The following is a 19556-nucleotide window of genomic DNA, read 5'->3' as shown; positions in this document are numbered from 1 at the left end:
TCGCTATGAATACGTCCGAATCTTTAAAAAAAAACATCAAAAGTTCAACGTAAGCCAGCGTTTTACATACATTTTAATACGTTGCCATCGCTGGCTAAAACGTCAAGGTGTGACTGGGCCTTGAGCAAGTTTCATGCATAGAAGAATTCCGCCAAGATGAAACGTTGCCAGTCTTCAGGTTGTCAGATATGGGGCGACTTTACGAGTCCAGATTAAGAGAAGAAGATCCAGACTTTTTTGGAAAAGTCAATACAACATGATTGAAGGAGAGACTGTTGTGCTTAATCCCAGATATGAGAGCTCAAACTCAAGGAAGAGATGTGGTCCTCATGTTTAATTCCGACATTGGAGAAGCAATTAAAATAGCTTACTCCAACAATGATGATGATGATGCAATCCACTTAGTTCCTGTCACAGTGCATCGCTAAGTTATCCACACAAGAGTAGGAGCTATATAGCACACAATATACAAATGTCATCTCTTCCCAAGAGTGCAACATAGAATCTTTTCTAGCTCCATGCAACCATGAAGAAGCCGATATGAGGTTATTCTTGCATGCTCTGCATTGTGCACAAAATGGCCATCACAGAATCCTGATCAGGTCAGTCGACACTGACGTTGTTGTCCTTGCAATTGCCATATTTCATACTTTATCCCTTGACAAACTATGGGTTGCATATGGAGTCAAGAAACACTACAGGTTAATACCGGCCCATACGATTGCAAACAGTCTTGGTGAAAATAAGGCCAAAGCTCTTCTGTTCTTCCATGCCTTCACTGGCTGTGACACGTCGTCGTCATTCAGTGGTATTGGGAAGAAAACCGCTTGGGACACCTGGACCAATTTCCCTGATATAATGGACACTTTCGTGAGTTTATCCCAAGAGATAGTCTCAGATGAGAATGTGGGTCAACTGGAAAGGTTCGTTATACGTCTTTATGATAGAACCAGTGAATGCACCGAGGTGAATCAGGCAAAGAAGCTTCTGTTCACGAAAGGAAGACAAATAGATCGCCTACCCCCCACAAAGGCAGCCCTCACGGAACATATCAAGAGGTCGACATACCAGGCAGGACACATCTGGAGCCAAGCGCTGATATCTTAGCAGCAGTTACCAAGCCCATGAGACTGGGGATGGACGAAGAACGCCATTGAACGGCGGATACCTTTCTGGACAGCACTTGCCGAGGCGGCCAAATCCTGCACAGAGCTGATCAAATGCGGCTGCAAAAAGGCATGCAGACTACCATGCAAATGTTTCTGTGCATCTCTCCCCATGCACTGAACTTTGCCATTGTGCAGGAACAAGTTATCAGACAGATTGAAGTCAGAACTGTATCTAGACCAGATGAACTATACTTGGGACTGTGTATATGTCATTTTAAAGCAGAAAGACTGACAATGGAGCATTTTAAGTGTGTTTATTGGATTCCTTGTGTGTGGTAACATTTGATTAGACTCTTTATTCATTTTTCAGCCTGTTTTCAATGTCTCCCTGACCTCTTGGTGACCGAGATATCGTAAAATATTATTTTCGGTGGCGGCCATTTTGAAATTCAAGATGGCGGCCGTAAATGTATTCTGATCAGGTGTGTCCTGCTCTTATATGAAAGAACATATAAAAATGGATATGCATGCCAATTTTCACAATCTGAACGATTTTTCTTTAATCTACTGTACTATAGGTATAGTAGTCAAACGTGTGAAGTTTCATCTCGATCTGTTGAACCCACTTCAGAGGTTTAAAAACAACAACAACAACACGGCCGTCGAATCACGTGATGATGACGTCATCAGTATTTTTTTTCCCTGCGGACCATTTTATATCTCTCGATGAGCCCGCAAAAATTTTCATACTAATCAGATGTAGCGTTCTTCATATGCAATTATAATGTCATTAAAAAAATTTTTAAAATCACATTCCCCCTGAGAGTTTCAATTTTTTTTCTTCTTTGGTGCAGTTTCAGAGATCTATACAGAGGTCCAAAGTCTTCCCGTTTTTCCAACATGGCTGCCACACCACGTGACCTATGATGTCATCGTTATCGTTAAAACATTCTCCACGAGTCGTCGCACCCGCGGTGAAAATTTCGTCTCAATCCAACAAGCAGTCGCGGAAAAAAAAAACCCCACAAAAGTTCTGTGCGGACAAACAGACAAACGGACTCAAATGTAATATCGTCTCCTTCGGCGAGGGTTCACCCCTCACCCTCGCCCCCCCCTTTATGGAGGGATGGGGGGCGGGAGGAGGGTTGATTCGACCTGCAATCTTCGCTCGATCTTCACCAAATCCGCCTCGTCAGGTCTGACGTGTTCGACCGGACGAGCTGATCCTGACAGGAATATTATTTATAACCTGTTGGAAACGCCGGCGATAGCTCGCCGCCTTTTCACGAAAGACACCGTGTGCTATGTTTATTAATGGGCACCGAACTAACGCTAATAGATAAGGACAACCGACTCGGACTTCTGTCCGAGCGCCATTTACGGGTTCGATTGTGCTTTTGTACGAAGGGCGTCTGCAATCTTACAGGAGATCCACGCAAGTTGGCAGCAGAGAGGGCCATTTGGCCCATCGCGCCCGTTTCGCACACACTCTCTCCGTTCCCATGAATACGGGGACTCGGAGCGTTGTCAAGTTGTGGGACCCCCCCCCCCCCGTTTGAGTGTCCACGACTCGTTCCGCATGAGGTTCTCACGGTTCGATTCCCGTTTTTTTTTTTTAACTCGATCCGCACGTTCTCGCCGCATCGACTCCACTCGTCCACGGTTCACTCGGCAAGTTCACCCAACGTGGCCGGCGGCAGCTGATTCGCAGAGAAATAGCGAAGGCGCAAAAAAACAAGAACGAAAGCGCGCAAAAGGCTCCGCTTGGTATTCGCTGAATTAATCGAGAGAAATAAATTTAAAAGCCCGCGGTGGGCAGAGTCTCGGTGGGAACACGTGTCGCGCCCGGCGCCATCGAAGCGCCGCCTGGGCACGGCCGGGATGGCGGATTTCGAAGGGACTTACAGCACGTTTGGTGTGAATCGGTACGTACCTTGGACACGTTTCGGTGAGACGCGAGGACCCTGCGAGGGAGTAACGCGCGTACCGACGTGTTTTAAAACCCCTCCGACCTCGTCGTTCGGCAATCCCTGTGAGTGAGGCCTAATATTTGGGGCCTGTGCGTCCCTCGACCCCCACGTCGGTCCACTCTCTCAGTGGGTCGTGTTCCGCGGCCCGTCGGACCTTCTGTCGGCTCGTCGGACCTTCTGTCGGCTCGTCGGGCGCGACGTGCGCGGGAATATTCGAGTCGAATCGCGGTGTTCGAGTCCCTACTCGATTCAAGGCCTTGTGGCGAAACGACTAGGCCTCTGTGCTCGCTGTGGACTAGTCTCTCGAAATTCACCGACGGTTTATCCCCCTCCGACGGAATTCGCGAATTTCATCTTGTTCTCCACGTTCGGTGGTTTTTCACATCGATGTTTTACCCACTTGTACAATCGGAGTACATTAAATTTTTGAAGGGAATGCGACTCTCCTTGGGTCGAGTCTGTAGGATATCGCGCGCTTGCTTTATACACCTGGACGGCGCTCGGCAGGTGAACGAGTTGAACTGTGACGTCGCTTTCCATTCCTGGTCTCGGTGGTTGTTCAGCGTCGAATGTCACGTTTTCCTGTTGATAGAAGACGATCCCATCGGTGGTTCTTTTGAAGGGGGTCGAGATGGAGGATTGCGAGTGCAGGATGTGGGACTTCGGAACACTTGAGTTGTAGTGGTGAAACTGTAGAGTGGTGAATGTAGAGTAGAGTGGTGGTGGTGAATCTGTAGAGTGGTGAATGTAGAGTAGAGTGGTGGTGGTGGTGAAACTGTAGCGTGGTGAATGTGGAGTTGAGTGGTGGTGGTGAATGTAGAGTGGAGTGGTGGTGGTGAAACTGTAGAGTGGTGAATATAGAGTAGAGTGGTGAACGTAGAGTAGAGTGGTGTTGGTGAAACTTGAGTGGTTAATATACAGTAGAGTGGTGTTGGTGAAACTGTAGAGTGGTGAATGTAGGGTAGAGTGGTGTTGGTGAAACTGTTGAGTGGTGAATGTAGAGTAGAGTGGTGTTGGTGAAACTGTAGAGTGGTGAATGTAGAGTAGAGTGGTGTTGGTGAAACTGTTGAGTGGTGAATGTAGAGTAGAGTGGTGTTGGTGAAACTGTGGAGTGGTGAACGTAGAGTAGAGTGGTGGTGGTGAAATTGTAGAGTGGTGAATATGGAGTAGACTGGTGGTGGTGAAATTGTAGAGTGGTGAATATAGAGTAGAGTGGTGAACGTAGAGTAGAGTGGTGTTGGTGAAACTGTACAGTGGTGAATGTAGAGTAGAGTGGTGGTGGTGAATCTGTAGAGTGGTGAATGTAGAGTAGAGTGGTGGTGGTGGTGAAACTGTAGCGTGGTGAATGTAGAGTTGAGTGGTGGTGGTGAAACTGTAGAGTGGTGAATATAGAGTAGAGTGGTGAACGTAGAGTAGAGTGGTGTTGGTGAAACTTGAGTGGTTAATATAGAGTAGAGTGGTGTTGGTGAAACTGTAGAGTGGTGAATGTAGGGTAGAGTGGTGTTGGTGAAACTGTTGAGTGGTGAATGTAGAGTAGAGTGGTGTTGGTGAAACTGTAGAGTGGTGAATGTAGAGTAGAGTGGTGTTGGTGAAACTGTGGAGTGGTGAACGTAGAGTAGAGTGGTGGTGGTGAAATTCTAGAGTGGTGAATATGGAGTAGACTGGTGGTGGTGAAATTGTAGAGTGGTGAATATAGAGTAGAGTGGTGAACGTAGAGTAGAGTGGTGTTGGTGAAACTGTACAGTGGTGAATGTAGAGTAGAGTGGTGTTGGTGAAACTGTTGAGTGGTGAATGTAGAGTAGAGTGGTGGTGGTGAAATTGTAGAGTGGTGAATGTAGAGTAGAGTGGTGGTGGTGGTGAAACTGTAGCGTGGTGAATGTAGAGTAGAGTGCTGTTGGTGAAACTGTACAGTGGTGAATGTAGAGTAGAGTGGTGTTGGTGAAACTGTTGAGTGGTGAATGTAGAGTAGAGTGGTGGTGAAATTGTAGAGTAGAGTGGTGGTGGTGGTGAAACTGTAGCGTGGTGAATCTAGAGTTGAGTGGTGGTGGTGAATGTAGAGTGGAGCGCTGTTGGTGAAACTGTAGAGTGGTGAATATAGAGTAGAGTGGTGAACGTAGAGTAGAGTGGTGTTGGTGAAACTTGAGTGGTTAATATACAGTAGAGTGGTGTTGGTGAAACTGTAGAGTGGTGAATGTAGAGTAGAGTGGTGTTGGTGAAACTGTTGAGTGGTGAATGTAGAGTAGAGTGGTGTTGGTGAAACTGTAGAGTGGTGGTGGTGAAACTGTGGAGTGGTGAACGTAGAGTAGAGTGATGGTGGTGAAATTGTAGAGTGGTGAATATAGAGTAGAGTGGTGTTGGTGAAACTGTACAGTGGTGAATGTAGAGTAGAGTGGTGGTGGTGAAATTGTAGAGTGGTGAATGTAGAGTAGAGTGGTGGTGTTGGTGAAACTGTACAGTGGTGAATGTAGAGTAGAGTGGTGGTGGTGAAACTGTAGAGTGGTGAATATAGAGTAGAGTGGTGAATATAGAGTAGAGTGGTGAACGTAGAGTAGAGTGGTGTTGGTGAAACTTGAGTGGTTAATATAGAGTAGAGTGGTATTGGTGAAACTGTAGAGTGGTGAATGTAGAGTAGAGTGGTGGTGGTGAAACTGTGGAGTGGTGAACGTAGAGTAGAGTGCTGGTGGTGAATGTAGAGTGGAGTGGTGGTGGTGAAACTGTAGAGTGGTGAATGTAGAGTAGAGTGGTGTTGGTGAAACTGGAGAGTGGTGAATGTAGAGTAGAGTGGTGTTGGTGAAACTGGAGAGTGGTGAATGTAGAGTAGAGTGGTGTTGGTGAAACTGTTGAGTGGTGAATGTAGAGTAGAGTGGTGTTGGTGAAACTGTAGAGTGGTGGTGGTGAAACTGTGGAGTGGTGAACGTAGAGTAGAGTGGTGGTGGTGAAATTGTAGAGTGGTGAATGTAGAGTAGAGTGGTGGTGTTGGTGAAACTGTAGAGTGGTGAATGTAGAGTAGAGTGGTGGTGGTGAAACTGTAGAGTGGTGAATATAGAGTAGAGTGGTGAACGTAGAGTAGAGTGGTGTTGGTGAAACTTGAGTGGTTAATATAGAGTAGAGTGGTGTTGGTGAAACTGTAGAGTGGTGAATGTAGAGTAGAGTGGTGGTGGTGAAACTGTGGAGTGGTGAACGTAGAGTAGAGTGGTGGTGGTGAAATTCTAGAGTGGTGAATATGGAGTAGAGTGGTGGTGGTGAAATTGTAGAGTGGTGAATATAGAGTAGAGTGGTGGTGGTGAATATAGAGTAGGGTGGTGGTGGTGAAACTAGAGTGGTGAATATAGAGTAGGGTGGTGGTGGTGAAACTGTAGAGTGGTGAATATAGAGTAGGGTGGTGGTGGTGAAACTGTAGAGTGGTGAATATAGAGTAGGGTGGTGGTGGTGAAACTGTAGAGTGGTGAATATAGAGTAGGGTGGTGGTGGTGAAACTGTAGAGTGGTGAATATAGAGTAGGGTGGTGGTGGTGAAACTGTAGAGTGGTGGTGGTGAATATGGAGTAGAGTGGTGGTGGTGAAATTGTAGAGTGGTGAATATAGAGTAGGGTGGTGGTGGTGAAACTGTAGAGTGGTGAATATAGAGTAGGGTGGTGGTGGTGAAACTGTAGAGTGGTGATTATAGAGTAGGGTGGTGGTGGTGAAACTGTAGAGTGGAGAATATAGAGTAGGGTGGTGGTGGTGAAACTGTAGAGTGGTGATTATAGAGTAGGGTGGTGGTGGTGAAACTGTAGAGTGGAGAATATAGAGTAGGGTGGTGGTGGTGAAACTGTAGAGTGGTGAATGAAATGTGCTTTAGGTTTTTATAATCTCTACTTTTAACTTTTAACTCTTCACGAGGGTTGATTGAGGAAAGTTTTTTTTTTTTTCACCAGGATGAAAGTGGAAAGAATTTGTTCTTTATTTAGGATGCCGGCGATAGCTCTGTGACTCTTCGTATGCGACTCCGTCCAGGATATTTCGCGATCACCAAACCGGGTTAACGTCCCTCCGATGGACGGCGCACGCATTGATCCATCCCGATAGCTTGGTCGAGATTCGAACCCAGGTGAGTACGTACGTTGTACGTGTAGTTGGAAGTACGTGTAGGCCAAAATCTATTTAACCGGGCTGACGGATAGGTGGTTTAGTGATGTGCTGTTATTCCATGAAATGCAAGTTAACCTTTTGGACTTTGTGCAACTTTTGTTGTTGTTGTGTTTTTTAATTAAGGTGTGTGTGCATGTTTATAATGCTTGCATTGCTGAGCTATTTGATAATGTCCAAAGCACAGTGTGGATAAGTTCTGATGTGTGCTTCTACTTTGTCAAACCACTCGTGGGTCAAGAAATCGTTCGATGGGTGGTGGACGTGATGGGCAACGCCGGCAGAAGGAGCTGCCCACTGAGCCTCCGTACACAGCCTACGTGGGGAACCTTCCCTTCAACACTGTCCAGGGGGACCTGGACCTCATCTTCAATGACTTGCAAGTCCGCAGCATCCGTCTTGTTCGGGACCGTGATACTGACAAATTTAAAGGTAAAAAGCAGTTTCGGTATTGTTTAACTACTTGTTTTGTAGGCCGTTGGTATCTGATGTATCCATTGTATCTGATGTGTTTTTAGATGATCACCGTTTTCATGGGAATCTGATCATCGTTTGTGACCACATTGGGGCCTAATGAGCCGCTATGATTAATATCATGCCGGAACCACAAGGGGCTGTCTCATTTATGTAGGTTTCCTGCTAGTATGTTGCAGAGATTAAAATGAAGAGAAGGATGGGCATTCGGAAAGGGAGGGGTCGGCGAAAGAAGTTTGTGAGATGTGTTAGGAGATTGAGAAGTGGTATGTTGCTGCCATTGGGGGAGAGGGGTGTGGGGGTTGCCTGTTAAATCTTGCACCTTATTTGTGTTTGTAATAAATGCATGTCCCCCCCAAATGGAATTCCCAGTTTGGATGACGTAATATGGAAAAAGGTGTACTCTTTGCTGAAGATGTGAATGCAAGCAAAGTGACAGTCGGCTAACACTTCATACCTGCACAAAATAATCTCTCGACACGCACGTGCTCCGCACTGGCTGCAAGCCGTGTCAGTGTCAGTTTCGTGGAATTCTGGCATAGGCATCGGCAAACAACCTGTACTCTATGCCGAGACAACCAAGGATTTCTTTGTATGTTGACATCCCAGCAACAGATTTTTTGTTATTTTTTTATTTTTGACCTACAACTTTACTGTGTGAAATGTATCAACTTCTCTTGTTACCTCTGCCAACTGGGTGGCGGTTATGCTTTTCACATCTGTTTGTTTGTTTGTTTGTTTGTTTGTTTTCGTTTGTCTGTGAACAGGATATCTCAAAACGTTGTGGACAGATTCAGACGAAATTTGAATGAAATGATTAGATTTTGGTGAAGATCCGGATGCAGGGATTTTTAAAGTGATTCTTCACCATTGAGAGATTGGGCCAAAGACGATATTTTGCGTGATGCCTCAACAACATGTGGACGACTTGTGACAAAAGTTGGTGTACGAGTTTGTTAGGTGACGAGAACGAGCCAATTGCATTTTAGTTCTTTGTCCAGATCCAGATCTGGCCTATCAATGGGATACAAACTGTAAACTGTAAACTGTTCAGCCTGGCGGAGGTATGTGTTCTTCCGAGTGCTGTTCTAGATGAAGTTGTTAGCAATTGGATAATGATGTCTTTGATACCTTCAAGCAGCGTGTGCATGTTGCTGTTTTGATGGAACATCTTTCATCTTACGGGTAGCATTACATGCCTGTAATCTAGTCGATCGTCATCGGGGGAATGTGTTACTACTGCATTCTTTTATTTCGATATTGTTATGTAACGGTGGGATAGGTTTTTAGCATATTGGCCCATGGGATTTTACAGAAGGTCCAGTGAAGTCGTGTCTTTGTGTTAAACACCACACCTTCATGGAGCAGGTTGGAAGGTCTGTGTGAGCTCAAATTGTGGCGAATGGATGAAGAAGCTCATTGGACACATGAAATCCCTGATCAAAACCAAAATGGGTAAGAATGGAACCAAGTCGTCACCTTAACTTTAACTTTGGCCCCATTCAGGCGAATTCGTAAATTTGTGTCCTTCATGGTCACGCAAGTAATATACTGTGCGATACCGGTCTTTGTGGAATGGCACTGGATTACGAGGGAAGAAACAAAACGCAGACAAACTGAATCATGGCCATGGAAAGGTGATTTTACTTTAAAGGTGACACCTAGAGCTTGCTCCATGCCTTTAAAGGATAAAGACTATGCAGATGATGGTTTCGCAACGACCGCTGATCAGAAGATGGCAGAGAGTCGTGGGTCGACGAGGGCATCTCTGTTGATGCTTCTACGATGCGAGACAGAGATACAGAGACGCAGACTTTCTGCTGGTCATTGCGCTTTGCAGCCAAAGCGACAGACACGACCCATCCCAAAACATCAAATTTAAGACTCAAACCTCCAAACTATAGAGCTTTGGCTTTTAAATTGGAAATTCTGTTTGAGGCAACAGCTTGCACTCACACAATCTTATGTAACTGTGCTAGCTCATTACTCTCTTCATTTGGGTTTCAGGTTTGGCTGTGTTGACCTGGGCCGTGGTTCAGCTTTCTGCCCTTGTCCTTGCGCCCAACTCCGTGATCCCTGATGATCGACTCCCGCCCCCCCCGCCCCACACACACATTCTGGGTGCCAATGCTTTTGTATGCTGCCTTTTATCTCCAATGTATTGGCAGGATGCATCCACATCCTTCATGAGTATTCTTACTGATCCCAATTTCGTGTGGATGAGCTGGAGTACAAACCTATCTCGGGTTCTTCGTCAATTGTGTCATTCCATATTCTTTAAAGCTTCTTGTGTTCAAGACTACTTGACCTGCCGACCACATGGCCTGATGTATTGTCCCATAAGTTTGCTTCAAAATTTATTTGTGCGATCGTAGACAGAGCCCCACTCATCCAGAGTTGATGTTTGAATGATTACTGAGCAGGAACAATCGAACAAGGTTGTAAGGAACAGCTCTACAATGTCAAGTAGATTTTTACTTTAGTGGTCCAATGATCGGTGTGCTCACAATATTAAAACCTAGTCTGACTAACATTGGTTCTATGCAGCATCAACATCATGGTATTTAAATAGCTTCAGTGTTGTCATCCCGCAATATGTAAACGATCTCGTCATTTCATAATCGTATCTGCTCGCCTGAAATTTTTTTTCATCTTGCCATGTATTTGTGAATGATGATCTATTTTGTGACATCTTGTCGATTCAAAAGCGAAATGTTGGCATTTCTGTCTTGTATTAGTTGGCATTTTTACCTCTGCCACCGAAAGTGAAGGAGGTTATGTTTTTACTCCTTTCTCTCTTTGTCTGTTTGTTTGTGTGTTTGTGTGCAGGATATCTCAAATTGTTGTTGACGGATTTCGACGAAACTTGGTGGACACGTTGTGTTTGTGGCAAGGACGAATTTATTTGATTTTGGTGAAGATCTGAATTCAAATCTTGATGCAATGATTATTTAATTTTTAAAGTGATTCTTCACCATTCAGAGATAGGACCAAAAACGATAGGTGGCATGATATTTCAAAAATGTATTGTGCTTGATATGTTCTCGTGGCTCAGGCATTGCGGGGTGGAGGTGCGCGCTCTACCGAGTGCCCTCCTAGTTGAGTGCTGCATTTCCGTGTTGAAATAAATGTTCTTGAAAATATTTTAATTTCAATCCGCCCCTCCTGACCCACATATTGATGCACTGTTTTATATTTATTTATATTTTGATTTGGCCTACCGGCGGGGTGTCTCTCTTGTAGGATGTACGGAGTTATTCGATCATGTTGAGTTGGAATTCAATTTTCGATGCACGTCTTAAGGCCCAGTCACACCTTGACGTTTTAGCCAGCAATGGCAACGTATTAAAATGTATGTAAAACGCTGGCTTACGTTGAACTTTTGATGTTTTTTTTTTTTTTAAAGATTCGGACGTATTCATAACGACTTGGTCTTATGCATAACATATTAGTAACGGACACAGAACGTTTCGTTGTGTTATAGATAACTTATACCAACGAATGCTGAACCTGTTGTCGGCCTTCACAACCTATGCCCAACGATAGTCTCACTTAGGCATAGCGCGTTGTACGCATCGCCGACGATGACGTGGCGTAGGTTATCAAAAGGCTGCCGCACAACGATTCAAATCATAACCGCCGCAGAAATGGAAGTGTCAACATCGCAGTCACACCTTGGCGATCTTGCCAGCGTATGCCGACCTTGTGAGTTTCGACTTGTGAGTAACTTACAAGTAACGTGTGTCACCGATCATGTAACGTGAGTACAACACATTACTCATAGGTTAGAAATAAGTTTCGGGTACGCTAAACATTACCTCGACGTGTTTCGACTTACAAGTAACGTGTGTCAACAATCGCGTGATGTGCCTACAACTTATGGCCAGCGTTATGCGGAACGTGTGAGTCATACGCTGGCATGAGTCTTAAAATTTCAAGCATGGAAAATTTGGGGACAACCGAAAAGTACAACGTTTAAAGCCAGCGTACAACGACGTATGGCAGTGTTTTTCAGCGTGCTCTCAATGTTATCAAAACTTACCCATAACTTATTCGACGTGTACCAGCGTTTTAGACAAATTTTCCAAAAATCGGCATAAGCTGGCTAAAACGTCAAGGTGTGACTGGGCCTTTAGCCATGTTATTTACTCCAGATAATCTTCTCAAAAGCTTTTATCATTTTTTTTTTTGTTCATCTGTCTCAGTTGTAAGTGCATTTTGTTTTCTCACTTATTCTTATCCCCCCCCCCCAAGTGCTTCTTTGGGATTTGAGCAACTGGAGCTCACTTTCGTATTTTACGTGGGTGCTCATTTCACCAACCCATTTTCCTTTATTGCAGGGTTTTGCTATGTGGAATTTGAGGATCTAAATTCTTTGCAAGAAGCATTGACATACGATGGAGCGGTGAGTAGAATTTAAAACAAACAAACAAATATTGCCAACGTTACTTCCTCAAATATTATGGAAGCTTGTGAAGTGCTGCTGGTTGTCTTCGTCTGTTAATTGCTACTTCCGTTTGTATTCCAGGTGTTCATGGAGCGAGCTCTTCGCATCGACGTTGCTGAGGGTCGGAAGCAGGAACGGGGAAACTTTGGGTTTCGTGGACGAGACGATCGAGGTACCGTGTTGCTTGCACGTCAAGTCTTGTACCCTTCTTTTGCGCCCATTCTCACTATATTAGTATTGTGGTTTGTTCAATTAAATACAGTACTTTGAAAGTTATTAACTTCTCCGTCACACAGCAGGTGACTGTGTTTTGCAATTGTGTGTGTGTGTCCGTCCAGGCCATAATTTTTTTTTTTTTTTACCATTTGAGCTTTTGTCGTCAAATTTTCAACAAACCTTTGTTATGAGAATATGGAGAAGACTAATTTTTAATTGAGTCAGAATGGCAAAGTCACAGTAAGTACAAATAGTCCTTATTAGGCCAGCCACCTCGCAGTGAGTGACGGCCGGGTTTTGTAATCACCTCAGTATTTGTTTATTTACCATTTGAGCTTTTGTCATCAACTTTTCAAAAAACCTACATTACGAAAATATGGAGAACACCAATTAATACATTTTTTCCTCTTTCATTTAATTTTACTGCTGTTTCCGTCGAGTTTAGTTTTTGTACAATGCAGCCACAACACAGGATTGCACTTGAAAATGCTTTCTAGTTACTTCTGCCACCGAAGATGAAGGAGGTTATGTTTTCACCCCTTTCTGTCTGTTGTCTGTCTTTGTGTACAGGATATTTCAAAAAGTTGTGGGCGGATCCGGATGAAATTTTGTGGACAGGTTGGATGTGTGACAAGGACGAACGGATTAGCTTTTGGTGAAGATCCAGATCCGACGACGAGAATTTTAAAAAGTGATTCTTCATCATTGAGAGATGGGGCTAAAAATGATATAGTGCATGGATTAGGATAAAACTTGGTGGACGTGTTGGGTGTGTGACAAGGAAGAATTGATTCAATTTTGGTGAAGCTCCGAATCTGAATCCCGATCTGATAATCACCATTGAGAGATCGTGCTAAACCGATATATAGCACGATATCTCAAAAAGTTGTGGACGGATTCGGATGAAACTTGGTGGACAGGTTGGGTGTGACGAAGATTTGATTCGACTTTGGTGAAGATCCAGATCTGGATACGAGAATTATTTAAATTCTTCACCATTTAGAGATAGGGCCAAAAACGATATAGTACTGTATAGCATGCTATTTCAAAAATGTATTCGACCCGATATGTTCTCGAGGATCAGGCATTACGTTGCGGAGGTATGCGCTCTACCGAGTGCCCTTCCAGTTTTCTGTTTGTTTTCATAGGTGATTTGATGTACTGACTACATTATTCCCCAACTACCCACCTCCCCCCTTCCCAGCTACCATACTCACTTTATTTTAATTTACTTTTACCATGGAGATTTTCCATTATGTATTTTTTTTTTTAACCTTCTTTTGTTTTGTTGTGTACTGATGTTGGCATTGCTTTTCCACAGGAGGTCGAGGAGGCCGGGGCATGAGCAACCGAGTTGGAGGTGCGTCTCCAGCCTTGCTCGCGTCTCTGTTATATTGATGATCCTGAGGAAGGCGCTCGACAGTCGGGCCTCGTGGGACCCCCTTGAGTCAGCACAGGCTCTAGGTAGTTTTGAATTGGGGGTCCTTATAGTTAGAGTTTAAAAAAAAAGAAAGAAGAAAAAAGCAATTGTATTTCATCGCAAACAGATGCACAGGCAGGCGTATTTCTTTTTAGTTATTTATTTTGTTTTGAGTAAGTATGTCTGGATCATCATTTTGACAATTTAAACTCCAGAGCAATTCATAGATTATTTGGTGTATTGCAAACTGTGATGTCTGTCCGTGCGCTTATCTGTCTCCCGTTTATGGTGGCCGCTTCCAGTGCTGCGTTTGAAAAGCTCAACATTAACTTTTGAAATTATGGGAGAATAGGTATGAATATTGTTGATGCCAAATTTGATTTTGCCATGTTTTTTTAGACAAATCCAACCTCCTCTACCCAATGTTGCACAACCATTTTGCATTCGGTAGTCTAAGTAGCTCAGAGCTTTGGCTCTTGAGTAAAACCAAGAGTGCAACATCATTAACCTTTTTAAGGTCCATGAAATAATTTAAATTGATAGATTACCTTGAACTTATCCTGTCACGGGGGACTGATACTTTTGCTTGCTTTTCCTGCCACTGAGGTTTGGTGCTGTTCTATATACACACACACACACACACACACACACACACACACACACACACACACACACACACACACACACACACACACACACACACACACACACACAATAAGACCCCAGTTTATGTCTGGGATGCGTTCTTGAAAAGTATGACGAAAATCGAAGCAATTTTTCTCATAGGATTAATGGAGTATGGAGGGAATGCATTCCTCACGTCGTCACTTTAGGTATTATATTTAGCTTTGTACCGGTTATTATCCTTTAAAAAAAAATTATTATTATTTTTTCATTAATGGTAGTTGTATTCAAGTACAAATACGTCTAAATAAAATTAAAAAAAATTGCCAGACATTTAAATAAAAATAAACCTCTTCTGGAAGACTTCGAAGGTGGTTATATGTCGTCATTTTCCTCCTCTTTAAATAAACGTGGGCATATTTATCGATCAGAGGCAAACTTAACAGCCTGGCATTCCATTAATGCCAGCATCCATTTGACAAATAACATATAATTTCACTTCGAAGGAAACACCATTGCAACGCCTCTTGACCAATCTACAGCACAATACATTTCTTGATGCACGAAGCAATGTACAATATTTCTTTCGGTGATTTTGTGATCTCCCGATTTGATACTTTGGCGATGTATTTTGATGTCTTTTTCAATCTTGTAAGTTCTGACAACGTTCGAGAATAAAAGGTATGGCTTTGAAAACGACAGAAGTGCGGGTTGATGACAACAAATATCGAGAAGTGGTATTAATAATGTGACAACGTATTTGGAAAACTACATCAAAAGGGGCGACGTAAGCCGGGATATAATTGTACAGTATATGAAAAAAAAAAACTTTTCCAAGCGTAATGTGAGTTTGTAGACAAATGGTGCATGTTTGTATTTGTTTATCCAAGAAAGAAGTTGTTCATCTTTCAGCAGTGATATTTACCTTCGCAAACTTCGTTTGACGAAGGTATTGTATTGACCCCTGTGTATTTATTTATTTATTGGTAAATATGTGTGCGGACAACATTGCGCAAAAACTGCTGGACCGATTTGCATGAAATTTTCAGAGATGATGTGCAGTTACTCAAGGACGCCAGGCAAAGCTTTTGGGAGCAATCGGATTAAAGGTCAAGGTCACGGTCACGAAAAGGTCAGAATCGTTTTTTCGTCATAACGCGGTCAATTTTTATCCGAACGAGATAAAACCAACACCAAAATGTTCATTATTCAATTCTACATTCTAGGCTATGCCACATGAAAGTGTGGCGTAATTACCCTAGGTAGCGATTGGGGGTCAAAAGTAAAGGGGGTCACCGCATAGCATTTTTCATTGGGCAGCGTCGTGGACAACATTACGCAAAAACCACTTAGCAGATTGTCATGAAATTTTGTGGACTTGTTTGACATCATGAGAGGACAAATCGATTAGATTTTGGGAGCGATCGGATCAAAGGTCAAGGTCAAGGTCACAAAAAGGTCCAAATCGTTTTTTTGCGATTAAAGTGTCAATTTTGTTCCGATTTACATCAAATCAAGTCCAAAATGTTCAGTATTCAAATCCCGATCCACTGATGTAGCGTATGGTATAGTGTTTGCAACCCTAGTTAGTCTGTGGAAGTCAAAGGTCAAGGGGGTAACCAAAATGGAGTTTTTGATTGGGAAGCGTTATGGACAACATTACACAAAAACCACTTCGCAGATTGTCATGAAATTTTGTGGATGTGTTTGGCATCACGAGAGGACAAATCGATTAGATTTTGGGAGCAATCGGATCAAAGGTTAAGGTCAAGGTCAAAATCGTTTTTTCGCGATTAAATTGTCAATTTTGTTTTGATTTACAGCAAATTAACTCCAAAATGTTCAAAATTAAATTCCCCATCCTCTAATATGACACATGGTATAGTACTTTTGTCACCCAAGGTAGCGGTTGGGGGTCAATGGTCAAGGGGGTCACACAAATTCACATTTATATCGGAAAGCGTTGTGGACAACTTAAACCAAAAAAAAAACAAAACGCAGAGAGGCTTTAATTGTTTTGGATTTGTTTGGCATCATGAAAGGACAAATCCATTAGATTTTGGGAGCGATCGGATCAAAGGTCAAGGTCACAAAAAGGTCAACATCGTTTTTTCATGATGAAAACGGTTAATATGTTTCCGATTTACACCAAATTAACTCCAAGTTGTTCAGTGTTCAATTCCCCATCTTCTGAAATGACACAAGGTATAGTACTATTGTCACCCTTGGTAGCGGTTGTGGGTCAAAGGTCATGGGAGTCACGAAATACATATTTGTATTGAGATGTGTTGTGGACAACTTAATACAAAGGTAATAACTAGAATATATCTCTGTCTCTAAACTGTGTGTCTGTTGATGCAACAAGGGCCATAAGGGCCCTACCAAACTTAGTTACTAAGTAAAATACAACAAATTTTGATTAAGGAGACTTGGTATAGTTTGATATGCACATAGCTTCGCTCATGGTTTAGTAAAAGGAGTTTTACTTTCTTGTTTAATTAGACGCCAATTAAAATGATGTTTTTGTCCTCGCTCGGATTTGAAAACATGATCTACTTGATCCAGGTCGTGTCTGCGTGGTCAGTGACGTTCGACCGAATCCGACCCTACATGCTACAGAGTTCGGCACTCGGGACAACGAATCGCCTAAAATTGTCATAATCGTAATAGTTCTAATAACAAAATCCTTTCACAAAATCTGGATCATGGACTTTAAATTTGTGAAATTCCCGAGCAGATTTAGTGGAATTTTAGTTCCTCATTTCACTCTCATGCCATGTTCAAACTAGTGGCTGCGGCGAAGGTATGCGCTCTATGAGTGCCCGTTCTAGTTATCAAAGCTTTGGCTAAACTGCAAATAATTATTTATTTTTATTTTTTCACCAAACATCTGTGCCATGTTTCAGCAAGTTTTCTGGCCTTGCCATCTTCTGTTTTTGTTCCTGTTGGGTTTGAGACACTGCTGTGAAATGTCATTATTAAAAATCACGTTAGTAAACCTTCCAACAGTTGAATGCTAATCCAGCCGCATGCCATTGTACTTGGCATGGTGCAAATGCAGAAAATTTGGGGCGAGTTCACAATCACACGGCCTCGTGGTCTGAAATGTTCAGTGAACAATAGGTCACGTTCAGCTTGTTATTATTAATTTTTTTTCAAAAGTTCACAGTCACTGCCCATCCTCTCACCCTGTACCATGAAAATGGTACTGTGCTTGGCACTGATTATCCTTTTCTCTGTAGTTTCCAGCCAGTGTGGTGGATGATCTGCACTTTTTTTGTTTATTCTCAGCAACATGATGTTAATGCATCAAACTGATGTTTGTCATGTCTTTCTTTTGAGATCAGGGTTTGAGTTTGTAAGGAAGGTCTACTGTTGTAGAGCTGATCTTTGCAATTGGCTTAATTGTTTAAGCTCTTAGTATTGAAATGTCAATTCAATACAAATGAAGCTCTGACTGCAATTGATATTCATCGCTGTGTGAATAAAATCGTTGAGCTTAAGAAATGCTACAAGACATCAGAACATGTATTGGTCCACACACCTTCTGAAAATTGTCAAACAATGCTTGAGTCTCACTCTGGGGTCTCAAAAATGGTCAAAGACTTGGAATATGTCTTTCAATCCTGAGAACCCCCCCCACGCACACACACTGTCTCTCCTTAACAGGACCATTTGGCAATCCATCCCATCGACTTTTTTTTATCTCGAAACATCTTGACAAAGTTCAGTCATTCAAACTCTTGGGTCTCACGATGAGCTGTAATCTTTCTTGAGTAAAGCACATTACTGAGTTGGCCTCCAAAGCCAGCTGCTGACTGGGCATCCTCCGTCGTACAAACTCCTTCCTTAGCACTCCTGAACTTCTATCCAACTTGCTCAGCTCGACACTAGAAACAAGGCCTTCAAGATCATTTTAATCTCTTGTGATGAAGCTGAGTCTATGGGCCCATCACTTTCACATTGCAGACTAGGATGGTGGTCTCTCTGTCTTCTACCACCTCATTTTTGGTCTTGCAACCTCTACTATTTCCATGCATTGGCACCCTCCCCTCTCCCCCACCCCAAGTTTTTCTGCAGGGTGTACAAAGTCTGCCACCAACCGCCTTTTGGTGACTCTCCCAAAATCCAGAAATCGGTGCTCACCCCCACACATTCATTCCTCCTCCCCAAACTTTGGAACAAACTTCCACATTCTTTTCTATCTCATTCTTCTCTCCACGTTTTCAAGACAGCTGTTCACCACAATCTCAGATCATCCCCCATCCAAAACCATGATCTTTTGTACTCCCATTAATTATCCTCAAGCCCACCCACCTCTTTACAACTTTCCTGTTTCCTGCCTGACAGTTTGCTTCTATATCCATCTCGTCCTCCCCTAGTCTTCTTGCTTCCTCACATCCCTTATCTTTAAAGTCTCTCTCTATTTGTCCCTCAACCTGACTGTTGTGCCCCCCCCCCCCCCCCCGCTGTTCGTTTTGTTCTGTTGCATCCTGATCTGTGCTATGTTCCAGCTCCTCCACAAACCTCGGCTCTGTATTAAAAAAGAAAAACGAGGCAACTGAGAATATGCTAGTAGCAGTGATGAGGATTCCTGGTAGTTCTGTTCCCTGACTTGAGCACACCGCATGGACTGAGAATCCATAAGACAAATCATCGTATCGGACCTTAAGTTGTATCCATACATGATTCAATTTGCCCTGGCACTTCTGGCAGGTGACAGAGGCAAGAGTGAGATCCTGTTGCATTTTTCTTGATTTCAAAGTTATAAGCTGATTATCGATTTGCTCTTAATCGGCGATGAGGCAAACCTTGCACCAAGTATTTTTATTCGTAAGCAGTACTACAAGTGTTTTTGCTTCCACACATTCCCAACAGCTTCACCAAAAGTCCTCTTCATAGTCAATAAGTTATTGTGTGGTGTGCTTGGAGGAGTTACTGGCTTCCCAATAGATTCTGGGCCTGGACCCCGTCAAACTTAAGTTCCCCCCCACCCACAATAAAATGTGTAGAAAAATAGGTGAATTGTTACAAAGTGGTGCATCGTAGCCAATGTGTTAAAATCGATTTGGGGCACAGCAAAAAAACCAAAAAACATTGGGGGTCTTGTTCCCAACGATGCCCTTGGGTGCTCTTTTTTTCAAAAGTTGTCTCTTGGACTGTACTTTT

General features: G+C 43.1%; 1 protein-coding gene across 1 annotated transcript in view; it reads left to right on the top strand.

The window, feature by feature from the left end:
- The first annotated feature begins 2734 nt into the window (after positions 1-2734).
- EIF4H (eukaryotic translation initiation factor 4H) overlaps positions 2735-19556 on the top strand; it is a 38877-nt gene continuing 22055 nt past the window's right edge. Inside the window, exons 1-5 of the mRNA XM_085858660.1 lie at positions 2735-3034; positions 7448-7638; positions 12021-12085; positions 12209-12299; positions 13665-13703. Coding sequence (XP_085714786.1) covers positions 2991-3034; positions 7448-7638; positions 12021-12085; positions 12209-12299; positions 13665-13703 — 430 coding nt within the window. The 5' untranslated portion in view covers positions 2735-2990. The remainder of the gene's footprint in view (positions 3035-7447; positions 7639-12020; positions 12086-12208; positions 12300-13664; positions 13704-19556) is intronic.

Source organism: Eptatretus burgeri, chromosome 16 (genome assembly GCF_056783735.1).
Source record: "Eptatretus burgeri isolate ZD-2024b chromosome 16, Ebu_testis_v1, whole genome shotgun sequence".
Lineage (NCBI taxonomy): Eukaryota > Metazoa > Chordata > Myxini > Myxiniformes > Myxinidae > Eptatretus > Eptatretus burgeri.
The sequence above is the reverse complement of the archived record's forward strand: the minus strand, read 5'-3'. Positions and strand labels throughout refer to the sequence as shown.